We start from the raw sequence: 27,740 nt of genomic DNA, 5'->3' as shown, positions 1-27,740 counted from the left end.
TAATGAGAGGCGATGACAGAGTGCCTGGACTGCGGGGTGCACCTGCCACATACTGCCGGCCAAGTCAACGGGACGATACGCGAAGATGAAGATGAACTGAGCAGCAAAAAAATAAAAAAAAGCTGCCCCCCCCCCCCTCCCACAGCCGTGTGGCTGATTTACAAGTTATGGCCTTTTCCTCCTTCATCCCACTGTCATTGAAAGAAGATTAGATGGAGCAGATTACTTTAGACATCAAACATCACACGGTCGATCCGTCATAGCGGTCGCTTTCGGCGCAGCCTCTCATGTGGAGGGCTTTCTGGATGCATTCACAGTAGGAAAAAAAACACTCTGTGCCTTCCTGGCGTCCAGACTCTTCTTCAGCCTCTAACCTCCCCTGTTTCTCCATCCCATAGTCAACTGATGCCCCCCCCATCCCCCTTTCCCTGCCTTTCTTCCCGTTTTCTCTCTCGCTCCCTTTTCTTTATCGCTAACTTGTGAATGGCAGCCAATCAGGGGCAGAGTCGCCTCAGCTTCAGCCTCGGTGACATCCACCGCCAGAAGTGATGCACTGCTAGAGAAAGAGAGAGGTGGGGGTGGAGAGAGGGGAGGGGAGGGGGAGGGAGAGTCACAGAGAGAGAGAGAGAGAGAGAGAGAGAGAGAGAGAGAGAGAGAGAGAGAGGGAGGGAGGGAGAGAGAGAGAGAGAGATGATAGAAAGAAAGTGGAGAGGAGGAAAGGGAGAGAAGCCAGAGAGTGGGGAGGAGAAATCGAGCGAGGGAGGGCAGAGAGAATGAGACAAGCATAGAGAGTGAGGGAGGAAAGCAGGCGGGAGACTCTCTCTCTCTCTCTCTCTCTCTCTCTCTCTCTCTTGCACACATACACTGCCATACACATTCACACCAGCTGTGCTGTTGTCAGTCTTGGAATGTAAGCACTGCCGTGAGGAGTCAGATTCTCCACCGCTAAGCACTGCTAAGGAGTAGGGAACACAGTACAGTGCACTCAGTGACACGGATGGATGCTAAGCTGTGTGAATCTAAAGGTAAGGGCTTTTTTTCCTGATTATTGTTTAGGGACGTATTTATATTTTGTCTGCCTCAGGACTCCAGAGGATGATCTGCGGGTATATATATATATGCATATTGTTTTTGCACTGTGACAAAGCCAGACTAACGCAGCAGTGTTGACATCTGATGAAAATAAGTGTTGCAACTTCAAAGAGGTTGATAACGGCTAAATCGAGTGAACCGGGGAATGATTGGATTTGCTGTTCAATACTCTGATCTTGAGATATGTCTTCAAAATGAACATTAAAAAAAAACCTGTATGCGGTAGTACCACTGTAGATTGTCAATAGTCAGATTTTTGGGAAATTTCAACTTTGAGCTCATTAAAAACGTAAAAATGAGTACAAGTAAGTATTTTTTAAGCATGTGTTCATTCCCTTTTAATTCAATGATAGATCATGACACCTGTCACACAGTGAATACAACTGCATTATGTAACTTTAGGATGAGCAGTATATTGCTTGTGGTCATTCTGTGCTTTCTAAAAATCAGCATTAACTTTGTCACCCAATCCAAAGTGCTTCACTTAACTAAGTGGTTTCCGGACTCCATACTGTCCATCAGTGGATCGTATTAACATATGTAGATGCATGTACTTGTGCACGTATGCAATATATATGAATGTATGTACGTCTGTGTGTGTGTGTGTGTGTGAGTGCATCTGCTCTTGTGTGTGCACCTGTTCAAGTGTCGATGCCAAGCTCTGTGTGTGTGTGTCGATGTATTGGCCTGTCTGCTGAGATGCACTGAGGGCGAATCATGCTTGTGATGTGCTCTGGGCAGATTTGATGGAGAGGCGCTGTACCATTCCTATCTCTAAAAACGCATGGAGGTGTTTATCGCGGTGCTGGAGCAGAGCGCGGCGAGAGCAGCCGGCGGTGCTGCCGAGTATGTACATGTGCATATCCTCCGCGGCGCAAACTTAGTCCACCCCTTAACTCTTCTTGGCTCCTTCTAAACCGCCGACAGTAGTTCTCGGGTGTGCCGCCAGCATTACAACCACCAAAGTGATGTATTAGGGTGTAGTAGTGTGCACCGGGTCATCCGTGTAACACCATTACTGTTTAGTGCAAATTAGCCACGAACGCGCTCCCTGAATTATTGTCAGATATGGAGTGACCTTTCAGTGGTGGGAATCCATCCTCCCACACAAGCACAGAGGCTCTCGTGAGCATTCACCCAGCTGGTTTTAAAGGATTAAACATGAATATTTATTAAAACAAAACAAAAAAACAGCTGTGCATATTCTTGAGGGAAATAGTGAACAAGGATGGGGATTGAATAATAATGGAATTAATACGGACATTTGAGTCATTTTTAATTAGATTGCAGCATCTTTATATTCTAACGGTATCTTCTGTCAGTGTGTATGTTTTGTGGTTTGGCTATGCTGAACTGGGAAAGACTTTCCTTTACATAGTTCTTGGATATCTAGTGAGACAGATGTTTAGGTTAATTGGTTATTATTACCTTGTTAATGCATACACACGACTAAAGTCCTCCCAATGCAAGCGATGCGTTTTTTTAAATAATCGAGTGGATTTCATGTTAAAATGTCACTGTCAACAGAAGGCCCTCCATCCCTTTTTAAAGTAGCTTTTCAGCAAGGAAGTGTGCACTGTATCACAAAATTGCTTAGAGGATTTCAAAACATGAGTAAAGCTCGCTGAGGTTTGCCAAAGACTGCAGCCGGCAGGCAGGCTTGGGAAGGTCTAGGGCTCCACCAAGTGGAGGTTTGAACGGCTGCTGCGTCTCGGTACATCAACGCCCCTCATGCCAGATTTACACTCTCGTCTGTGCTGCTCCGTCAATACCAGAAAGCAATCACTGGAGCTACTCAAACTGACAATCACAAAACACTAGTTTCTCGCACCCGACTCACATGTACGCTTAGTGTTCGCTGCTGCAAAAACATGCTGCATTCAGCGGCCGTAAGTCAGTTACTGGACGGACGGTGCCGGTCCTGATGATCCAGACTAATCATGGCACCGGTTTTATGACCTTGCAAACCCTCCTTTGCCCTCTCTCCATCTTTGTCTCTTCCTCTGCGTTTATTTATGGTTCTCATACAATATAGTCACCTGTTGAATTCCTCCCCTGAATGAATGAATGTGATATTTGTGTTCAAGATGGTCGATGCTTAATGCAGCGCTGCATCTGTGTATTAATGTGTGTGTTGCTTCTATGATGTAAACCAGAAGGAAAGTTATAAAAAAATGGCTGTCAAAATATGACTTATTATGACTTAAGTCCACTGACTTGCTTCTGGGTTAAAGTGCAATGTTGGGGTGAACCCATGCAAACAGAGTGGTATGTTATAAACACTGTCTGAGCCAAAGGCTGCACCAACATGACGCACAGATGGTCAGTTTAGGTGTTTGTATTCTCCTGTGTATAGAGGATTATAGATTCAGTATGCGAGACCTCTTGAAAAAAAAAAAAAAATGTTTTCCAACCAGACTTCTGCTGCACATAATCACTGCCCCACTAAAGTCAGAGAAGCCATAAAAGTGCTTAGTTGCACTGCTCGGTTTAATGTTGGCGGGAGAGCTTGAGTGTGAAATTTGGGGATGCGTGTGCATTCAAATTTTGAACAGACTAATATGCACGGCTGTGCTTTTCTAGGAAGAATATCCTGATGAACAGCTAGTTTATATCTGATCAAAGATATTCGTATTCAGCAAAACAAGAATGTATAATTTTGTGGATTACAAAAAAAATGGAGCAGAGCGGAGCTCCTGCCAGAATATGTCTTAGCCAAGATTAAGAATAACAGCCCTCGACAACACTTTAAAAGCATATTTAACTATTTGGTCCCTTCACATCTCTGGTGTTAATGCCAAGCCATATAAACTGTCTGCTACTTAATCTAATCATAAACAACTTTTTTAATAAACCTCCACCATTTAATGGGCTGAACGAGTTGAGATAATTCAGCTCGGGTCTATAGGATCTGGCATTGATTCAGCATGCTCGCTCATCCTTTAATGGAGTGTTCGGAAGGATTCTGAAAAGACACACTGGCCCTAATGCTTAATAGGCACACCACATCAAAGATTAATATCCAGAATGCTATTAAAACTCAAGGACAGGCTGGAATGATAATTAGAAAATGCAATCACAAGCATCAGACTAGATTAATTGCAAGGCGGCGTTTCCTGATTTTCGGGAACGCACTTGTCACACTCGTGCCACATTATAGACATGCACGGGGAAAATAACATAAGAAATGTAGCACGTATCAACACAATCTATATTTCATCTCTTCTAATACTGAAGCAGTAAAATGTTAAGACATTCAAATGTCTGCTCCGGCGTCAGAGCGTTGTAATTCATATTTACGTCATCTTGTTTGATACGTTTATTGTAAATCGTATATTGATTATCGGAAGGTTTGATCAGTTCAACCCTGCTGCTGTCGCTGGGACCGAGACATATAACACATGTCTGCACGCTTTACTTTGTCTATAGTCCTAATGGCAACGTTCAGATTAAAAACTTTGATCAACTCAGTCAAAAAGCTTCGACTGAGGGAAACTGTCTGCGTGACTAAGCTCGAGCTAAATGAGCAACATTTTCGTTTGAGATCTCATTAGCTCACTTATTTGATTTTGTAAAGAATTGCATTCATTGATATGCCATACTTCACTTCCTCCAATGGGACCATAGCACTGATTTCTTCATCGACAGTAGCAGGCCTTGTGAAGACTTCCACTGACAATGCGGTTTGTTATTTAAGAGCTCTGAGCAGCAGCGGAGGAATTGCTAAAGCAGCATGTGCCTCTGAGGGACACGGCGGACGCCTGTCAGGACGACTCTGGAGCTGCAGCCCTCGTGCGGTGACCCTACTAAACGAGCCCTTTTTAGAACGAGAGGCAAGATTTATTAGACTACCAAAAACACATAACGCCTTATCACAGCGCCAGATACCAGGTGTTCATTCTGGTAATGAGTCACATGAATGTACAGTTCTCTTTTTAGAGTACATCACAACATAGACTCTTAGAAATAAAGGTGTAAGTTTAATCATATATAACGGTTCTATATAACAGTTTCTGGGTCTGGCTGTGAACGTCTTTTAACTCTTTCAACAGTCCTTGAAGAACTTGTACTTCCTTCTTTGACGAGAACCCTTAGTCTTACAAAAAATCTTTAAAAATCTCTTTAATCAAATATCGATCTTGAGAAGAAAATAGTTAAGAGCAGAACCGTAGCCCTTCAGGAAGAACCCTTTTGGAACCCGTATTTCCAATTGTGTATTGGGAGTAATAGGAGAATATGGAAGTAACTATCAGTAATGTATGCATGGACAAAGTGAAGGTGAAACCTTGGAGGAAAATGGGTCAGGGGGCTGAAAAAAAGAAAAATTAAATAAATAAATATAGAAAGGCAATCCATCTCTCCACACAGCAGCGGAGGTCGATCTGTAGCTCTGTAGCTGAATGAGTGTGAAGCGGGACATAAAAATAAAAACTGAGCTCCAGTCGAGTGTTTTACAGTGGCGCCTTGTACTCTCGTCAGAAGCATTCTGCTGTTCAAATACACTCACCGGCTGTGAAGCACTGTTTGCGAATCATCGGTAATGCGACTTATAATTAGTGTAGTGCTGCTCACTCTTTCACTACTCAAACACAAGGGAGCCAGGAGACATGCCAGGGAGCTGGAGCTGCAGTGAATACACCAAATTTGACAAATGCAATGTGGTGATCGCAGGCTTTCATTGATACAATTACATTGCAATGTTTTTTTTAAATGTATTTTAGTCATTAATCACTTCCATAGAAGTGTGTCTAATGACTCCCACTGCATTAGTTTTGCATATATGATTATTTTACCTTGATAGATATATGTATATGTTTTAAAATGTTGTTCATGAACCTGTATTTTTCATTTTTCCGTTTCTGATCCAAGACAAATCCAATCACTGAATTGGGACTTTTTAGCTCTCAGACACTCTCACAATGCACATTTGCTGATTGCATAATTAGCTGTTGCCACAGTGAAGCACACAGAGAGAGACACGGCATACACACGTGTTGTGCACAGAAGTGTTGCCCTATTGTGGTCTGCATGCTGCCTCAGTGGCTCTTCTGGTTGTAAAGGTGATACAAAAGTGCTTCTTCACTAAAGATGTCCTCTTTTCACAGGGATCTAAAGGACATCAAAGAGAGGAATACAATGTCTGTACTGTTGACACTGCCTTCCAGTGTTCATCCTACCAGAAGTTCATTACCATAATTCAGACGTCGTCCAGGACATTTCCCAGCTTGAATGGATACCATGATAACCAATCAGGTCGTGCTCCTCCTGATGCTCTCTATCCTGTGGCCCAGCACTGCTCTGCCTTTCACACCTGGGAATATTGGGAATCTGTTTGGGATGCCAGAGAGTGACGGGAGGATTCTTCAGCGGTCCAAACGTGGATGGATGTGGAATCAATTCTTTCTGCTGGAGGAATATGCAGGAAATGACCATCAATATGTCGGCAAGGTAACGTGCCCAAACGCATTGTGTGCAGACTAATTATAGAAGGTTTAGCTTGTTGAAGGAGTGTTTGATGTAATTGGCTGAAGACGAATGGGCTGCCAGAAAGCTGGCTGTTACCGGCACAGTTAACTGGAGCTCTCAGATACACAGCGAGCAAACATGCAATTCCCTCTTTTACTCCGGTCTCCAACAGTCCTTTTGTGCACTACTTTTCTTCATCACGTTTTCTGCTCAGTGAAAAACATACTAATATATCTTAAATCAAAATGCCATTCATTTCTTGTTTTGCAGATGCCATTAATGTAAAAAGAATATCTAAAACAACAAAATGTGGCATCTTTAAGGTTACATATTAAGTTGTTTTCAGCCTGACAAGCATCATAATCACCGCTCAGATCAGTCAATAACACCAAGGGTACATGAGTCATGAGCCAATTGAGCTGAAACGTCCTGCTGGCAAGCTCTATTCAACACCCTGGATATAAAAGACTTAAACACTTTTCTTTATTTCAAAATGACGCCAGGAGGTGGTGTACGGGCATCACGGTTAAAATAAACTCAAATGGAATAAGTGGCAGGGCTCAACAATAACTTTCAAAAGTGGTTGCCAGGCTGGTAATTAGGCTGGAAATATGGTTGCCATATTAGTTGCCAAAGATGCCTGTGTGCATGCAGCATTGTCTGGTTCCAGTTCTGACTAACAGCAACATTTAAATATCACATTTTTGAATGTTTGGGGTGACCATTTTCTATGTTTTGCTGCCCTTATTTTTTCGTAGTTATTGTTCAAAGAGAGCCCAATAATCGGTTTGTCAATTACCTTAAAATCACTGTCGAGCCGTGAGGAGAGGGAAACGCCCATTGCTCAGTTATTGAGACTAAACTCTGACACTCTACGGACCCTCAAGAGTTCAAGACTATCATCGTGTTTTACAGGCCAACCAATAAACAAAGTGAACTAATAATTAAAATAAATGCACCCAGTATAAGTTTGACAAAGACTGTAATTCTATGGTGATTTAAGAAACACCGACAAGTTAAGGTTGAAATGCGATAATCAATATCAGTTCATGGCCATACAAATCCAACTAAAGCCAGTCTCCGACAACCGTAGAGTGCTTTGAGACCAAATTATAAAACTGCAGCTCTTGCAGGACATTTTTCTCCTAAAAAACCCACAAAAGAAGAAGAGTTCCGGGACAATGCTCCCCCTCCACACCCACCCAGATCAGAGAGCTTCTTGTCAGCTCACCCATGCTAGCGCTATGAAGACAGGTGTGATGGGGAACGCTACCGTTATAACTCCAGGGAGGGAAATGAGGTGACTGTCGACAGCCAATTTTCTCAGAGGAAGCTAGCTTTCATCACACACCTCATTCTCCGGAGTAAACAAGTGTCTTGTGCAAGGTTGAGTAGGGGGGGTATGACAACTTCTTCTGCAGAAACCATCATCCTGATGTGGTGAAGAGAAAGGAACAGCACATTTTAATGGAATATGGAGAAAAGGAGGAGGGAGAAAACATATCAATCAGCGAGGCCAATGAAATTCACCTCGTTGCGTGATGTGACGAAGCAGCAAAGCAATCGCTAACTATAAATGGGGCCATCCATTGATATGTCAGTGACTGCTGCAATGTGGCTTTCTTCTCGAGTCTTTGATGCTCTCTGGCACCAAACTTCTGTGGCATGACAGCAATCACATCCACCAGCTCCCTGCTCTTCCTGTGTCCAATATCACTCACCATTAAACTGTCAGAGGAACATGAGGCTGTAATAAATTACCCAGAGAAGAATACAGGGCAGACCCACTGCCGTTCGGCTTTACAGAAGAAGCTGCGGCGATCCGTATCACTAATTCAATCAGTTTAACGTTGGAGTCCTCGATACAGAGACAGACTGCGACGGCGGCAGAGAGACGGTTACACAGAGAAAGAAAAGTTCAGGGAGAGATGGATGGATAGAGACAAAAAGTTATCTGGTGGAGAGAAAATGAGAAGAAGTGCAAAGAAAACAGTAAGATTATCTGTTAATCGTTTCATTATCATGGGCTCTGAGGAACTGCCTTTCACTATTTATTAAATTAATCAAGAAAAGAGCGGGCAAATTAATCAATAATGAAAATAATCGTTAGTTGCAGCCCTAAAAAAAACAAGCAAGAAGATGAATGGACGGAGAGAAAACAAGTCGATGGATAGATATTGGAGTTGGATGATTAGTCAACTCATCGATAAATCCATCCACGGAAAACTAATCTCTTATGTTGACAATTGATTAATAGGTTGGGTCATTTTTCAAGCGAAAAGGCCAAACTCCATCTTGTTCCAGCTTCAGGAATATAAAGATACGCCGCCTGCCTTCCGTTTATATATCATTGTAAATTCAGTGTATGTGGCTTGCTGTTGGAAAAACAAAGAAAAAGTGTTATTTGTTTTATTAGCTGCAACTGTAATAGATGCAGCAATAGATACACGGAACTATGGCTGGATAATGACGACGGCAGAGAAACAAATGAGAGGTAAAGTGAGGGAGACAGAGAACAAAGACCACATGCATAAAACACGTTCACGTCCAGCACAGAGCCATCAGAGCCCTGATGGCCGTCCTCCTAAAGATTATGTAATGGCCTTTGCAGTGCACTGTGGGAGATCTTGTTTATTTCACATTCAATCAAACCTCTCCAATCAACCCCCCCCCCCCACACACACACACACAGAGCAACTGTCACTTGAGGTTGATTTCTCGATGACAACAATCTAGTCTGATGTAAAGACAGCGCTCTAGTATGGCTCGCTTTGTAGCCGGAAAAGGGAAGCGGTGCGCCACTGTGACGGCGGCGGATAATAAATGCAGCTCACTTTGCTTATCAAGGTGCTCAAAAAGACATGCTGCTTTGAAGCTTACATGCCAAGCGGTGCTGACGGGTACCTCACAGAATGATAAGAAGAAAAAAAAAAAAAAGAGTAACTGCATTCGTTAAAGTAAGGTTTTGAGCACTTACTCAGCTGGTATCGTCAGAGAGCGTAGCATACCTCATGACTGTAAATGTGCCGTGCAGCGGCTGTGCACGGATCGAGCGCTAGGGCGTCAAATCTTCCGCGGGGGCCATTAATGAGTGCGAGCACTCACTGTGTGCAGCTGCGGTGCCCTACTTCTTAAGCAGGCCTGTGAAGTGTGAACACTTGCAATGCTGAGCAATACAACCGCAAACTTTGGGTTCTGGAGCATCTGAGTGGCGTGTTTGAAGTGAACCAAATCCTATTAAGCTCCTGCAACACTGTATTGTCTTGTGCCTTGTAAAAGAAAATGTGCTGCTCCAAATTAGAATATGCAAGTTAGCTCACTTTGTTGTGTTAATATTTTGCCGAATGAGTATCCTCGAGGCCTTGTCCGACACGTTGCTGCATCAATTGTGCAGAACTTGCAACGGAAACTGCAGATCACATGAGATATACCGTAAGCTTCAACTTTAACCTGCATAACATACATTATAGTGTTTCAGTACGATGGACTTCTTGTCTATGTCTTAAGAGACCGAGGGGAAGAGGGAGGACGAGTAATTCTGTATCCATTCTGCACTCCGTTTTGCTATCTCCTCTTTGCAGCAGCGAGCAATGCTTAGCAGAGACCTGAACAGAATTGCCAATGATTTTGCCGCTTTACTGACAATTCCTCAGTGTTTGTGCAAGGCGCTTTAACTCATCAAGGCTCTCTTCTGTGCTTCTGTTGTAAGGCCTTGAAAAGGCTGGGTTTGTGCTGCGTGGCCTTGAAAGGAGAGCAACTAAATCTTTGCAAATATAGAGTGGTAGTGCGAACATTTGATTCTGTTAAGGCTGTGTGCAAAACACTTTGTGTCACACGCAATATCAACGCCAGTTTTCTAGATGTAAGAGATTGACAACACATGTTAGATCAGCATATATCACTCGCTTCTGGTGTATGTCAATACAAATCTATTTGGCTTGGTTTTCAACATCTCAAGTAATAGTAATAGTGCTGCTTGAGTAATGCAAAAATAACTCATAATCAGGATTATTTTGGACAAATAATGTTTGTTAACGTTTGCACGCCCCTCACTGACTTCAAAAGAAATACTGCATCGATCTAGTGCACTTTGACATTTAGATAAATGAAGAACTTTCTGAGTTAGGCAAGGTCTGACTGAGGGTTGCTGTTAAGCGCCACCTTCACCCTGGTCCTTTCCCAGCCGATCTAGAGCAGGTCGCTACACCACGGAGGAGATACGCCCACCGAGGGCCAGCCAGCGCCGGGGAAACGTTCCCACTGGGGGATCCTCGCCCCTGAGCCGCAGTAAAGGAAATTCATACCCAAGACCAAAACGAGAGACATTGTGAAACAAAATGCGACACAATAATCGTATATCGACTTTCTTGTATTCTCGGGGAAGCCAGAACAAAGTAGAAATTCCTCATCCTATTTCTTTCATTTTTCATTTCTAAAGCACATCCCTGCAGTAATCAAATAATGAGCCTCCATGTTGCTGGCTTATTTATATGTACAGGCCCACCATTGTGTTTAGAGGGTATACTGTCTCATATTAACTAGCGCAGTTCCACTCAGTAGGAAATCTATACGGCCACGGGAAGAAGACCCGTTTACCCATATGATTAGGGAGCTGACGTTGTGTTGACATCCATTAATTACCAAAGGTGCATGAGGTAAAGGTTTGCATCCCCCTCACGTAGACTAGGGGAGATATGTAAAATACATAGCACAAGACTGTGAAATTGCCATTATCATTATTATCATTTAGACGGCTCGGCTGCATCGCGTGCAGGCTGCTTTGATGGCTCCAGGTTTGTTGTTTTTCGCTGCTCGGGTTCAGGATTAACAACCAGGACCAGATATATATGGTTATAATCAGATGAAACCTACTGAAGAATACGATCAAACCATTTGGAAAAAAAAATGCAATTGTTGTGGTCTGACTCGGTCTGAAATTGTCGTGGTCTAATTATCACGCTGGGAGCAGAGAGGTGTGTTTGAATGGTATCAGTAATGATGTATGTTCAACCATTGCTTAGTGAGCATGCTCCTCTGCTTCCTACAGCGCCACTCCATACACAATGCATTTCAAAGTAGAGAAAAGGTGACTGTAACAACATTCAAGATTTTTTTTTTGGGGGGGAAATGTGCATAGCACAGATATGAAGCCAATTCCAAGACAAAAAAAATCAACCTGCTCACCAAAATTAGCAGCATCATTCATAGTCAAACGCAGTAGCAGCCTTCAAATACATAACACGTGATGAATCCTTGGCTCTCCTTCGGTTCAGCTCAGGACTGAATTCATATGAATAGACCGTGCCACAACACAAATATATGTGAAAATGAAAGCTGAGTGATATTCCTCTTTGGATAATGGAGTTCACCGGCATGAACATATTTTCAAATACTCCGCACATTGTTAATTTGAACTTGACAGCATCTCGTTTTCATTTGCATCCCATTTCTTTATTTATTGAGGAGAGATGGCAATACATCTCAGCATTCCATTGAAAGTTGTACTGTTGACATCACTCTTCCAACTGCGGGAAAGAAATAATTAGTTCCCTCACAGCACGCAGACATTAATATTAATATGTTGCTGACGTACATTCTGTGTCCCTAACTACTTGTCATTTAAAATGTGAACCCATGAGATAGCACCCTAAATAGAACTGCTGACAGATCCAGCACAGTAATGAGCTTGAATCAAGTGTCTGTCACAGTGAGCCGCCATTACTCCTCCTTGACGCTTGGAGACGCTTCAAGGTGATGGATGGGTCAGAGGTGACTAATTTTAGCAGTTGTTGCTGTAGGTCAGGTTTTCATAATTTTTCAAAAGGCACAATTTGGAAGAAAAATGTGAGACTAATTTGATCTGAACTAATGGAGTGGGTCACTCTCCACACTGTGGCTGCCAAGGCCATGTTCTGTTCTGAGACAGAGACAGATCTGACCCCCGGTGGGTTCACACCATCAGTGATCACAGGAATATCTCAAAGTCTTCATACATCTAGAAGGCCAAACAGTATCTTCAATGTATTCATTCCCAAGGAGGTCGTGTGGCTTGTACTGTTTATGTACTGCATGTTCAGTCAATTAACTTGGGGGCATCAGAATACAAACTTAGTGTAGTTTAGGTGTCGAGGTACAGTCGGAACGCTAGAAGAAGAAAATAAAAAATGTAAAAAAATAGCTAAACTGGCCAAACGAAGGCATGTGAGGAGACGAAGGAGATAAAACGTACCTGAAACTGATGCTTGCAGTAGTTTTCAATTAAAAATGAAAGAGGGGAAGGGAGCGAATTGGCAACTAGGGCATAAAGCTTAATTTGGAGATATGCAGGGAAAGCACATTTTCTCAGTTTTTTTTTAGTTTTTTTATTTGATTTAATTGAATTTTATGTATGCATGTTCACATTTTAGACCACACTAAAAAACAGCACATAGTATTGCAAATAGACTTGGTGTTTGCAACAAAGAAGGAAATGACTTGTTATTATGTGGAGAGGTGTTCAAAGGCAATGAATAGGTCTTGTAAATATGCAGCATAACTATTATGACCATTTTTCTGTAGATGTTGACTTTACACAGCAATGCAATGTTGCCATCTTGTCAGAAGAGAGTGTAATTAGAACTCCATTGAGCAAGAAAAGTTTGACTCTACAGAAATGTGTCTCTGGCGTTTTCAGCTGCACTCCAACATGGACAGAGGCGACGGCATTGTGAAGTACGTTCTGACCGGAGACGGGGCCGGCAGCCTGTTCCTGATCGATGAGAAGTCTGGGGACATCCACGCCACCAAGCGGCTGGACAGGGAGGAGAAAGCTATGTACACACTCGTTGCAAAGGTGCTGGACAGGAGAACCAATGCAGAGCTGGAGCCCGACACCGAATTCAACATCAAAATTCACGACATCAACGACAACGAGCCAAAGTTTGCGAAGGAAATCTACTTCGCCAGTGTCCCCGAAATGTCTGAAGTTGGTAAGTTGTGGTTGATATTATATTCGAGACGTTAACTGTTGATCGGGCTGTTAGTTGGACGATATATGCAACTTGAAGAAGTCACTCTTGACTCGAGGCAAATATTGTATTGGACTTTTTCCGCTTTTTGTTATAGTTGTATTTTTGATGGTTTAAACAAGTAAGGGAGAAAATAATTGTTTAAACCTATAAATTCAATGGTAATTGGTGTATTAATGCAAAAGCATATGGGAATATATAATTAATAGTATGCTAGAAGGCAATTAAGGAAAAGCAAAAGACTGAACAGTGTTGTTCATCCGTCAGATGGACCGGCCTATTGCGACACTGTATTCACTCCTTCAAAGTCATTTACTCTTTTTGTGATTATTTGTTTGGCCAGGCTCATTGGCCATTCATAACAAGTAGTGCCATTTGCCATTTTTAATAGGCAGTAGAAATATTGAAAGTTTAGATTGAGGATTTGGATTTCCAATTAAGGATTTGCTTCATTGCGCTCAGCTTCATTCCATTCAAGTCATATAAATAAACCAATTGGCACGAATATAAACAAAGCTTATGAAAATAATGTGTGCTGCATGAAATCAACCGTCAATTACGCAACCAACAATTAATACACAGGAGCAATCAAGGGTATATCAAAAGCCAATTGTCTATATGAGACACAACAACGGCCTGTTTGGAATTCATAACGCAGCGTTCTTAGAGTTCTCAGCTGCATGGATACAGGAAAAAGGTGGGTCAGGGTCACCACTGCTCGTCTCTGGATCTGCCTTATATGTTCAGACTGAACAAACTGGTTAATAAAGCCAGCCAGCCATGAAGAACCAGCGGCTCCCTTTCATGCCATCAGTGCTGGGACTAAGTGGGACAGATGTTCAAGGGTTCATTAGTATGCACGGAGACAGTCAGAGACCCCAACAGGACACGGCAGAGGTCTCCTGAATGCCAAGGACAGTATTTGAAGCGTGGTGTTATTGAAACGCTTGGGTGGATTATGCGGGACTTTACTGGGAAGTGACTCAATGACAGGATATCAGAGGGAAACTGAGCCCTTTCTACGACTAAAATATGTATTAATCTGATCATTTTTATTCTTTTAGCACACAGATGGCACATATCCAAGCACCTATCACTTGGTCGTGGAGGCTCGTGTGTATTGTGTGTAAGGTCCAAGTGGTTGGAGTTTTAGTGATAGTGTGAGTGGTACTAGTTTCATGTTGCCAAATAACACTTCTAACACCGGGTGCTGGGTGTAATCCCAGCAGGAAATGCGAAAGGCAGCGTCCTTGAGCACAGTAATTCTATTCCAGGTCCTCAGCAGAAGCTTGTCAGTATTTATCTAATGTTGCCACACCTCTGACTCTGACAACAGAGGTCAGGGAAAAGTGCATCAGTAATACGACCTCGCTCAGCTAAAAGCAGCAATGCTTGTATGCAAAATGAGCAACTCTTTCTTTTTGTATTTATATTTTGAACAGTATTCTGCAAAGATACACACTGTACTTTCCAACTTGAAACCTACTGATAACATTTACTACTAAAAAACAACGAGTACAACAACATAGTGTTTTGTTAATTGAGTTGATGATTAGAAATATTTAGCTTAAAGCCGCCATGCAACAAATGTGTAAGGGTTTTGTTCAATGTAAAAATGTGATGGTGCAATGGATCACAAAGCTCACAGTTGGGATATGAGAAAACCTTGGCATTATTAGTTTCAATGATTTATTATAAGCTGCTCAGAGCTTGTGTTAGGAAGGTAAACAGGTCATAATTCCCTCTCTAATAGCTTATTTATATTGCTGTGAAAACACCTTCAAACAACTCGATTTATTCAAGTTGCTTGTGAAAAACTACATTTTACAAGATTACATTTAAACACATGATGATAACGTTTTTTTGAAGGAAAATAATATACTGCATAGAGGTTGAACACATCATAATGGAACTCAATGGAAGCTCCGTAGGTTAGCCGTTGGCTCCGGTGCTGCAACGTTGTACCTTCACTTCAAGTCTCGACGATGTAACTTCCAGTCTCACTGACATTTAATAGATCCATCTACGAGGACAACGGGGTTTAATCAAACAAATCACTTCCATCCAGGTGCCAGAATAGAGCATGCATTAGCTTATCACGTTTGATTCACAGTTTCAGCAGCTGCATCATCTACCTTGTTGTTCTTCTCAAAGCAATGACCAATGTCCCCGATTGATTCCACTAAGATGTCACTGCCTTCCTGTAGCCAACTAATTACATTTAATGAACATGGAATTAAAGATTAGTCAGTTTAACTTACTGCTTTGCTCAAAGGGTCTTTGTGGGTTAATCCTCTCCATATGAACAAACAGTAAATAAAACACATGCAGAGTCAGTCACTTGATCACGTGTCACTGCTTCGGCACTAAACTTGACTTTGCATGTTCTCTTTGTAGGTACATCTGTTGCCACAGTAACCGCCAATGATGCCGACGATGAAACGTACGGGAACAGTGCCAAGCTTGTGTACAGCATTCTCCAGGGACAACCGTACTTCTCTGTGGATTCTGAAAATGGTAAGACAAACCCAGCAGGATCTCCCGGATGCAGTTGCTAACGTCATGCAAGTCTGTAAACAGATGTAAACAGATGTCTGTAATACTCAATACGTGTTTCTGACACTTCAACAAGCAGCATAAGGACTTATTTGCATCCTATTGAAGTCAAGATCTGAACACACAGAGTAAATTCCCTTTCAAATCACATTGATGGTTATTTATTTCAGCTGAAATGACAAATTGTGTAAAAGTGTGTATTTGTAATAGTTGTAGTAACATGTGGATATGGAAATATGGACAGAAATCCTTTTCTGAATGTGTGCATAATGTCCTTCCTCGATCCATAGATACGAGCTAGCGTCAAACTAGCGGGGTACTAAATCAAGTGGCACCAGTGCTACCTACGGCAGTGTCCAATCAGGAAGCATTTCATAACCTAAACATGAAGTCAACTGCAGTGTCAGATCCCTCATAATGTTTGGAAACATTTTTAAATGACAAGTGATTACAAGCATTAACTTGCAATTTCATCTTAAAGGCGAGTGTTGTCATGCTTTGTTTAGAAATAGGATAGATTTATGGATAGATTTATTTATTTGATGGTTACATTGTTTCATTGATTCAGATCATCCGATCTGTTGCAACCTCACCACTAAACGCCAGCAAATCCTACACGCTGGCAAAGGGAAACGGGTAGCCGATGTCAAAGGTCCACTCCAGCAACTGCAAACTGTCTTAAATACACATTGGATGTGCTCATTTAACATGACTACAACAGTCAGAACAATGATGTTTAACAAGACCAAAACTGCTGGGCTCCATTTACATGCAGCTCCGCAGAAGTCCCCTTTGACCAAAATGCCTTTGTTGTTTGACATCATGAGTCCTGCGTGTGGTTAGGTTCAACATTCTGAGCCCTGCAGGCACATCGACCCAGACCACCTCCTACGACTTGGATTCTGAACATAAACCTGACAGTGGGAACGTGTTGCCAGGGAACAGAATCCAGGCAGCAATTACAGTTCCCCTTTAAAATGTAATTGGCAAACCAAATTAGAAGTATATAGATGCAATTTCCGAGGAGACATGGTTGAGCACAGGGATGAAATTGATCTTAATCTTATCTCATTTTCAGTAAGATGGAAGATACACTTTTCCAAAGTGAAGTTTTCCATCAAATTGGCAAAAGTGGTGGGAATAACATTGCTTCTTTCCCCACCAGGCACCATCAAGACAGCCCTGCCCGGGATGGACAGAGAAGTCAAGGAGAACTACCAGGTTGTGATCCAGGCTAAAGACATGGCCGGACAGATGGGCGGGCTCTCCGGCACCACGACAGTCAGCATCACCCTCTCCGACGTGAACGACAGTCCGCCGCGCTTTGCTAACCGTAAGAGTCCAATTTAGACCCAAAATAATAAAAGATATCTTAAACCTCAAAACAATATGTTAAGAGTTTGGTCGTTTTCTTGTTCTTCTGGTCCAGTTTTTTGTACAAACCAGTTGCCAGAAAAACAAAAAAATTTTGGTAAACCAAAGGATGCCTTTAATGTCGATATTTCCAAACCGAAGAAAAATGTCATACTTTCACATCAGTATCGCATCACGCCTGTAAAAAGGCACATTGTTGTTAACGTTATGAACGATTGCTTAGGTTTACGCAAAAAAACACTTGGTTAAGGTTAGAAAAAAGCTCATGGTGTGTGTTCAAATTATAACATAACTACCATAACAATGTAACTATATAAATATAAACATTACTTAACAACAGGAAATTCAATATTAAATTTTAATATTCCAACTTGCATCGCATCATGGCAATGCGTTTAACGAAATTTTATGTTGCAATTTTTATGTGCAAACACTGCAGGGAAAATACAAATCATGGCGTAGTCATTGTGTTCCACTCGGGAGCCGCTGATGAGTCAAGGGGGACACCTAGTGGTAAAGTCCAGTATACTGGTCTGGTGTTCAGCTTAATATCAAACTGGTTTTGAAAATATCTAAGCCAGCCCAACCCGACATAGCCTACTCATGAGACGAGCGTGCACAAACGAGTCTCCAATGACTTTGTTTCACCAACTGTCACATAGATTCCTTCCGTGTAACCGCCGTGGAGTCTACAGAGATCGGAGGTGCCATTGGACGCATTAAGGCCGATGATCCAGATGTTGGGCGTAATGCTGAGATGGAGTACAGTGTCGTCGGGGGTCATGACACATTCAACATTATCACTGACCAGACCACGCAGGAGGGAGTCATCATAATCAAAAAGGTAATATATTGCTGGTGCTTGGGAGTCTTCCATTATGAGCTTTACTGCTCATGCTTTGTAGTCTGCATCCAGCATCAAACGCAGCTGTTGTGAGCGGTCATGTGACCAAGACTTGATTGACAACGGCTGTGCAATCAGACAAAAACACTTCTGAGTGACATGTTTTCATACAGCTGCAATGAATGGCCTTCAATAAATGTTGAAGTGTTCCACAGAAAGCCTTGAAATGAAATACATTTTAACAAATGCATCAAGTAACACCACCTGTGTGAAGAAAATATGCCTTTAAAATCATCATTTCTTTAGTAGTTTAAATATTTCACCTTCAGGGGTTTCTCTTCATGCTTTAGTATATGTTTGAATTTGATCTGTCCTTTTATATTGACTCAATATGGAAGTTTAACTTCAATGGAAAGACAGAATAGTACAGTTTCAGATGACAAAAAGCCCTGTGATAACGTGTATTCGTGTGAGAAAGACAGAATTTATTTTTGAACTGCAGTGTAAAATCAGATACGCTAAGCCTGTGAAATGAATAATATAAAGCAGTCTTTTGCTAGGAACTCTTTTTAGATTCCTCCTGAGATCTCCGAGATATTCCTCACATGGATTTGTAACTTAGAATTGAAAGGATGAATACGATAAAGGCGGACAAATGGAATGTAATGAATTGCCTATCAAAAATCCTGGAGGCGGACGGAATTTCATGGAAAAGTCTACAGCTTGACTTCTGATGCTCTTTCATCTCCAGGCACTGGATTACGAAAGCAAGAGGGACTACGAGTTCAGAGTGGAGGTGAAAAACACCTACTTAGACGCCAGGTTCGTCCACGGTTTGCAATTCAAAGACTACGCCACGGTCAAGGTGACCGTGGAGGATGTGGACGAGCCCCCCGTCTTCACCAGGAACCCTTACATCATCGAGGTGCACGAGGACACGGCTGCTGGCAGCTTCGTCGGCGTGGTGTCGGCCAGGGACCCCGACGCTGACAACAAGCCAGTCAAGTATGCACCACGACACAGCGGGACCAGGCTGCCAAATCTGCTCCCCTACAAACTCATTCTCCTCGGGAATTAAGTTCTCGCTATTTAGTAAACTTGGGAATGAATCAATGACCTGTTAAGCAAAGATTTCCCCAGCAACCAAAGTGGAGCAATGCTGTATTGCAGTAATGTGATTGTTTTAAACTCATTGTCCCAGCTTTAATTATTCTAGTATAAAATCAATAAGAGAACAAGCAAACCCATGGTAGGAATACAACGCCTCCTATCAGTGTTTTTAGCAGGGAAATGAAAATATGCCCACTAGGCTATATCTAATCCATCAGCCTAGCCATTTGTCAGTGTGGAAGGGGGGGGGGGGGGGCATATTATTCATGGGTCCCTCCTGGTTATTTCCCAGTGGATGATGGCGGTGGCCCTGTGAAGTGAATACAGACACTGTTTATTTCCCACAATTATGTAAGCCCTCCGTGGCACAAAGTCAAAGTGAAGGAGCCTAATTTGCTGTATCGATTCACACAGCTCCACACATATGGCACCTGCCCGTCTCCTGACAAAGGGATGTGCCATTCTCGGCCCATGCCACATGGCGTATTGTGTTGCAAATTCAAATTTCAGCGGAATATGAAAGTTGACTGTGACAAATGAGCAGGCATGGGGAAAGATGTATCATCTCTTCACAATGGGGAGCGTGGAATATATTGTCATTCGGCGACGAGTGATGTACTAAGCAGAACACATTTTTATGAAGTAAAGAGCTACTTTCGTGAGTTTGCCTTGTGAGGACAGATCCGTGCAAGCAGAACAGATCTTACATTTTATGAGCAATATTACAGGTATGCAAATATCACAGAGACGCGTTCCCTCGGCATGGGGTTTCATTATGTGTTGGTATTAACGACAGCACGTCTGTGTGTTTATTCTTTCAGATACTCTATTGATCGGCATACAGATCTAGAGAGGCTGTTCAACATCGATTCTGTAAATGGCACCATCACAACACTGAAAGCGCTGGACAGAGAAATGTCCAAATGGCACAACATCTCTGTGGTGGCCACTGAAATAAGTAATTTAAACTTCTAAAACTAGTTTTGTATTTTATGTTCCTCATATATGACCTTTACTGACTTGGTGACATTGGTGCTTTTATATTTTGATTCTTCAAAAACACGCTGATGTCATTGTTTTCTTTCTTTGTTATTTCAGATAACCCACGGCAGACAACTCGAGTGCCTGTGTTCATCAAGGTGCTGGATGTCAATGACAACGCCCCTGAATTTGCAATGTCCTATGACACATTCGTCTGCGAGAATGTCAAAGCAGGACAGGTGATTCAAACTCATGATCGTGTATATGAATCGGGGTGTAACGGTACATATAATTCATGGTGTGGTTCCTTCTCTGCTTTAGGGGTCTTTTTGAGAGTTTGTTACAACAGGAAAAAAAGGAATTCATAAGAAGAATATTGAAAGCAGGATGTGTTCGGCTCAATCCTTGCAGTGTGCACCGTGAGGTTGAGGTCTTCGGAGAACCATTGCTGACATTAGGAGGCAGCTCTCGGTGTTATTGGGCAAAGAGCCAAACAGGAGTTGGCAGTGATCATCTATCAGTCACTTCTTAACATTTGCAGAGGAAATGTCTGCATCCACCGTGCTGCCTCCATGTGCACGCTGCATACTGACGGATCTGTGTCGGGGCTCAGCCATTCACACAACGCAACGCGAGTGTTTACAGCTCTGGTGTTTCGAGAGACAGCAAATCCTTTAATTATCCAAACACTCCTCGCTAATTGCAGATTTGTCTACAATGTATCTGATTGGCCCCAGTTTACTCTTTTTTTCACAAAAGTGAGCATGCAAACAGAAATAGAAAAAAGAAGACACGCTTTGCTCTGCATCACGTGTTTTAGATTAGTGCTTGGATAGGATTCCTCCTTAAGCATACACATTACAAGCTTCCATGTGTTTCCTCATACTTCGCTCTGTTCTTCGCAGCTGATTCAGACAATAAGTGCCGTTGACACGGACGAACCCCTCGTTGGACACAAGTTTGTCTTCAGCATAAGTGCCACCAATCCAAACTTCACTATTGTTGACAGGGAAGGTAAGATACACATTCTTTGGCATTTTTACTGAATGTACTGATGTATGTTAAAATGAGTCTAAAGATGTTGATATGATGAAAATTGCGAGGACTGTAACTTTAAAGGTGCCAGAGTGGAATATCTATTGCCTCCACACGGCTCACGACACGGCGACGGCAGAGCCGGCGGCTAGCAGCTAACGGTGCTAATAGCGCTAGCAGTAGTTCAAACAACGGCAGCAGTGGTGACAGAGCCAAAGGTGTTTTATGTGAAGGGGGAACTGGAGGGTGGCAGTTACGATGCAGAAGAGAGCGGCGGCCGGGAGCTAGCCCGTGGGGCACGCTCATATGCACTAACGTGCACTAAGAGGAACAGGCGGCCGGCCCGGCTATGTGTACAAAGAACGTGTTATGTTACAACACACAGAGCGATATAGGGTGCAGAAATCATAAATTAGAACAGAATACAAAAAAATAAATACATTTTATATATGTAAATAAAGATTGATTAGCATTTTTCTATGCTGCATTTTGTTAAGGACAAATGCTAGTTTCTTAGTCTACAAAAAAAAAATATGTTCATGAAAAAAGTGGTATAGGCTAATTGTCCCAGCCTGTCTAAGAGAGAGAGACATACAGAGCTTGTTCAGCAAGCTTGCAGGAACTGATTGGAAAAAAACGTCAAATGCTGAATCTGTATATTGGCTCTCTATTTAGTTTTAGGATTGAATCACAGTAAATATTAACGAAAGCTCCTCAACTACTGGAATGTATTTCACAAGACGAAATGAAAAGACTGTAGCGGAGCTAAACTGGAGACGAGAAATTACACTCTGGAATTTTACAAACAAACCTGCGTCTGCTTAGCTGAGTGAGGCATCTCATTACTGACGAGCTTCACCCACAGATAACACGGCCAACATCCAGACGCGGAGGGGAGGCTTCAGCCGGCGTGAGATGAGCATGTACCTCCTGCCCGTAGTGATCTCAGACAACGACTACCCCATCCAGAGCAGCACCAGCACGCTTATCGTGCGCGTGTGTGCCTGTGACAGCCGCGGGAACATGCAGACCTGCAACCCGGAGGTCCTGCCCTTCTCTGACGGTCTCACAACCGGAGCTCTGGTGGCCATACTGCTCTGTGTCGTCATCCTCCTCAGTAAGTCCCCCCCATGTATGAGCATGTAAATATCAACCCTCTTGTCTGTCTTGCAATGTTGTTTCTTTCTTTTTTTAGTTAGGATTGCAAATTGCTGCTTTTGGCAACAAACTCAATTCAAGTCAATTTCATTTATATCGCAGAGAACCAAAACATCCCAGATTGGCCTCACAAGGCTTTGCTGTATACTAAATAACTTCATACTTAGACTCTCCAACGTTCCCTTACTAAATCCTGCCCCCTTAGTTACTGTTGCCATGCATTTTGGGATTGCACAGATACAATTTACAGCGATAACAGAGGCAGATTTTGAAAGGTGTAGTTGTAGTAGTATGTGCATTCACACGGAAGTTAACAAAAGCAGACGTGTCATTTTCTTGCCAGCAACCGTTTATTTTGCTATGATTACTGATTAACTTTGTCTCCGTGAGTTAGTTGGAAACTCCATCTCCAATTATTATGTATTTGCTTTGAGCTTCTTAAATCAAGACCCTGTTAAAGGGTCACTTGACTCATGAAGACTGAGGCTAAAGCCACATGGTCCGAGGCCAAATAGTCGGCATCGTCACCAGTCCACGACTGAGGAAGACGTGTAAATACAGAGACGCCTTGTTCTTGTACGGTAGCTAGTCAGCCCTTCTATGATACTGTGTAACACTATTACGCATTCCAATGCAGTCAACATAACACTGTTTGGATGATAACAGTTTGCAATACAGAGGTTAGATTTAAGATTTATTGTGTCAAAGGGTTGTATTCACAAGAAAACAGCGTCTCTGTGCTCCTCTGCATGTATTTCATTTAGCTAATATGCAGACATTTGTTGCAAAAATTGTCCCCTATCATGCAAATGAGCCTAATTATAAAAACAGTCCGAATCACAAAGATCAGCGCTGATAGCCACACGCAGCTCCAGTCAAGTTATTAGCATCCTCAGAGTCGGTGGCAACTGAAACACATTTCGAAGTGATCAGTGATCCACTGATCACTGCATACTGAATCCCAAACACTGTTTCTCTCGGTCACATTTAAACATACTTTATTTATCTGTCTTGGCGCAAAGACAACATTTGTACTTTACAACATGGATAAAAACAGGGCGTATTGCATTCAGCCACTAAGACGTCACGTCTGTGTTTGCGCTGTATTACCACGAACGTCTCTTGTAAAATTGGCCTTGAAATGGGGAAGATAGCGATTGTAAGTCATTCACAATTCAAGGTGCTATCAGCGGCCGCGATCCATACTTTGTGAATTGCACTGAGACATGAAAAGGAAGGATGATTGGAGCGTCACTGTTCAGGGGGTGGGGTTTAGAAAACAGTCAATTCTGTCAACTCCAAAGATGTTGCCACTTGTCAAACATGTCACTTTCATCTACAAGCAGACATCTACCTGACATATTAGCTCACATTAATGTCAGTAGCGTGTAATAACTACAGAAGCATATATCCGTCAATGTCCACATGGACCTCCTTTGCCACCATGACTGTCCTCAGAACCAGCTGTCCTTTCAGTATGAGCTATTGGTAGGACAAGAGCCAGAGAAATGATCTCAATGACCTTACCGCAGCGCACATTCATCTTGATCTTTTTTAATGTTGGTGATTTTTGGTGAATGGCCTCGACACACAGGACATCAGCACTCCAGGCAGGACTTTCATATGATCCATGCTGCAGCCAATCCAAGGGGCTAAAGTCGATAGCATGGTGCAGAGTGAGTTGCTTTGCTCAAGTGCATGCTGCTGAGTGCCCACACGGAGAGGAACAAATGTGAATACGTCTGCTCCAACAGCTTCTATCATTACAAACAGGACATCGATTGAAAGCTTTCCCAACTCACTGTGATCAATAAAATGTTACTGAAAATATACATTTCTGCCAGCAGTCCCCACTCTGGCTGGCACCAGCTCTGAATCTTAATGTATTAAAACCGTTATTGTGACATTTAATACTTGTTGCCCTTAAACAGGGCTATGGTATAGTATTCCAAATAATGAACTGGAATTAGTCAGTCTACTTTATAGTAAATCACATAATATGTGAATAGTAAAGAAAGGTTGTGTTGGAAGGCACTGACTTTCTATGTGGCCAAAAGAATAATGACTCATCGGGACACTCAAACTAATTGGATACTCAGTGAGAGGTCTTAGTCATACCTACAATAAAACTGGGTCCACTGTATTTAGAGCTGGGGCTGCCCCCTGAAAGTTGAAGAAATGTGTGCTCTATTTAAAATTGAATCCTGAACAGATTGGTTGTGTGTGAATTTTGATGACAACGCAAATAAAAAACCATATTGAAAACCAAGTAGGGTTTGATCGATGAGTGAACGACATATCTCTACCTCCTGAGCCGTGGCCACATCTGTACACATATGCACGGCAGTTCTCCATCAGCAAAGAGCGCTGTGGTTCTACGCTCCATTCGTTAGCAAATAAATCCACTTTGTGGAATGTTCGGTGCATTTTCTCCGGTAGGTTGCGTGTTAATTCCTGACATGCGAAAAAAGCACCACTTCAGCCCTCCTCGTGATCTAATGCGGTGTGTAACAGCACACGGGCCACAGCAGCAGAAGTGCCTATCATTTTACCCAGCAAAAAGCAGAAATGCGTAGTGCTCATGGTCAAGGGCGTATCAATAAGTAATGGGTTTCAACTGTCATTGAGCTTTACCTCGCTTGGCCGAGCATAGTGCTCGATAGGAGCATTTATGACGAGACATTGTGACTGTAGAAGTCCTTACATACTCTTGTTCAATGAAACTGTCCTTGTGGATGTTTAATGTGCTGCATATGAGCCTCTAACCATGTCCGTGAGTTCCTTTAGAATCCACCTTTCTTCTGTCAAAATCAGTTTTTTTATTTGCCATTTGATCTGCACCCTGACCAAACAAGTGGGACAAACATATTTGACCAGCTTTTCTTCCATCTGCCTGTTTTTACCTCCGAATATGAAATTCCCGGTCTGGCGTCGGGCAGAACGTCCCTCACATATCGAGTGCGGCGAAGGTTAAACTCTGCGCTCTCTCCTCTTGAGCAAAATATCATGACATCTGCTCATTATCTGATGCTTTTTCGCACAAGAACCCCCCGACAGACTGCCGCATTCACCTCCGCTTGACTCCGACGGCCAGGCGCTGAGTTGGAACGGCTCTTCCGAGCTGGTCCACCTCATTGCAGGCCTCTGCGCTGTCTAAAATGGTGGCACTGGTCAGTCACAAATGTCCGTAAAGAACCTTATAAACAGACACCTCCACCCCCTGTACAACCCACATTGAAGGTGTTGTAATTAACACCCAGGTGGGAGGCAAGTAGACAACTTCAGTACCCACAGTACCTGCTGGTAGGACCAAATAAAAGGTAAAAGGAAGGAGTAGAGGTGAAGCAGGATTTGTGCTTGTCCTCAATGAGAGATTGCTTCCTATGTGTTTATTTAAAATGTGCTCCCACACAGTGCCACTCTCTGGAAACATGCTCACTCTGCAATCTCCGATTGTCTTTTACTGCTGAAAGAGAATGAATGAGATGAGATACGAGGCTGCATGCTGGAGAGAGAGTAATAAGAAAGAAGGATCATCTAACCGCCGTGCATTTCATACAGTGAATGTGCCGTTCAAGGGGGAAAGGAAAGAAAAAGCTTTTTCACTGAATCTTTAATAATAGGAGGTGAATGCCTGAGGCAGTGTTGGGGATTCATCACTGGTAGCAAATATGTCTCCCCTCTGCGCTCCCGCTCCCCTGTGCTCTTTAATGCATGACACATGTTAGGAGGCACACATCTTATGCTGAGCTTTCTCTCCGTCTTTCCCACTATTTTTGTGTAGTGATCGTGGTGCTGTTTGCTGCCCTGCGGAGACAGAGGAAGAAGGAGCCTCTGATCATCTCCAAAGAGGATGTCAGAGACAACGTTGTCAGCTACAACGATGAAGGGGGTGGAGAGGAGGACACTCAGGCCTTTGATATCGGCACGCTGCGCAACCCAGAGGTGATGGATGCTAACAAGCTGCGTCGGGACATCATTCCCGAAATGCTGTTTCCCTTTCGGAGGACATCACCTATAAAGGATAACGCCGACGTCAGAGACTTCATTCACGGGCGGCTGCAGGAGAACGATACGGATCCGACGGCGCCCCCCTACGACTCCCTGGCCACGTATGCTTACGAGGGCAGCGGGTCACTGGCGGAGTCCCTCAGTTCGCTGGAGTCTGCCACCACCGAGGGGGACCATGACTACGACTACCTCAGCAACTGGGGACCGCAGTTCAAAAAGCTGGCCGAGATGTACATCGGGAAGAGCCCCGACAGAGAGACCTAGGCAGAGCCATGACACGCTCTCATTTGTTCAAGTCCATATTTTATGTCTGTTTATCTAGCTAGCTAGCCAGACAGCCATTTGTCTAGTTTGTTAGCTAGCCAGCTAGTTGACCGTCTGTCCACCTATCTATCCAGCTATCTATCTGTTTATCTGTCTAGTTTGCTAGCTAGCTCGCTAACTAGTAGTCTACTCGATTCACTCAAGGTTCCCTGCAATCCACTCGTGGATGCTGAGATGGAAATCAAGACTTGAACCGAGTTGAATTTTTTCTCATTAATGGGGATACAGTATAATTCTCAAAGTTTTACTGTTTTTGATCATAATCAGTAAAGATGCCTTTGAATTTTAGGATTCTTTGTGAACAATGGTGTGGACAATGTGTTTTGTAATTGACCTGAGGGATAGTAGTCTTGTATACTATCAATGTTTAATGGCACTGGACAGGTTTAGGGGGGGGGGGGGGGGGTAGAGAAGGAGTCAAGTGGTTTTTCCAGCCACCTCCATTAAATACTGTAAATGTACAAAGTGTTTTTAATGATGGACATCCTATATACTATTTGCTATCTTTGTTTGACAAGCAATGTTCATGTGAGTGGTTGGTGCAGTTTATTTGTCAAACTGTGAATTCATTTCATCATTTAGGTGTAATGTGTAATGGAAAGTGTATGTTGTAGGAAAGCTGTCATACACTGGCAATTCATGCTGTTTGAATGCTGAGTCATACTGTTTTATATTTATATTTTTATACTTATTTTCTTAATAAAATGATGTAAAAAAGAAGCATAGCTTGAATCCATTGCCTGATTTTGGTTACTGAAAGCGTGTTGCTCTTGGTCCGTACA

The 27,740-nt window shown here is 42.8% G+C and overlaps 1 protein-coding gene across 1 annotated transcript; it reads left to right on the top strand.

The window, feature by feature from the left end:
- The first annotated feature begins 862 nt into the window (after positions 1 to 862).
- LOC116384980 (cadherin-10-like) lies at positions 863 to 27,740 on the top strand. Its single transcript, XM_031850112.1, has 12 exons — positions 863 to 1,025; positions 6,198 to 6,540; positions 13,232 to 13,526; positions 15,963 to 16,082; positions 17,287 to 17,454; positions 18,158 to 18,339; positions 19,091 to 19,344; positions 20,271 to 20,407; positions 20,548 to 20,669; positions 21,336 to 21,444; positions 22,331 to 22,582; positions 26,408 to 27,740. Exons 2-12 carry the CDS (start codon positions 6,322 to 6,324, stop codon positions 26,896 to 26,898), a joined length of 2,349 nt encoding a protein of 782 aa, XP_031705972.1. The 5' UTR covers positions 863 to 1,025; positions 6,198 to 6,321; the 3' UTR covers positions 26,899 to 27,740.

Source organism: Anarrhichthys ocellatus, unplaced genomic scaffold (assembly GCF_004355925.1).
Source record: "Anarrhichthys ocellatus isolate YVR2014 unplaced genomic scaffold, GSC_Weel_1.0 scaffold10, whole genome shotgun sequence".
In the NCBI taxonomy this organism is placed as follows: Eukaryota; Metazoa; Chordata; class Actinopteri; order Perciformes; family Anarhichadidae; genus Anarrhichthys; species Anarrhichthys ocellatus.
This window is presented reverse-complemented; position numbering and strand designations above follow the sequence as displayed.

Bases quoted from the DNA above. Each gene is read 5' to 3' on its own strand.
- LOC116384980 (XM_031850112.1), top strand. From the start codon at position 6,322: ATGGATACCATGATAACCAATCAGGTCGTGCTCCTCCTGATGCTCTCT. The intron at 17,455-18,157 runs GTAAGAGTCCAA...ACTGTCACATAG, and splicing joins TCCGCCGCGCTTTGCTAACC to ATTCCTTCCGTGTAACCGCC. The intron at 20,670-21,335 runs GTGATTCAAACT...TGTTCTTCGCAG, and splicing joins AGAATGTCAAAGCAGGACAG to CTGATTCAGACAATAAGTGC.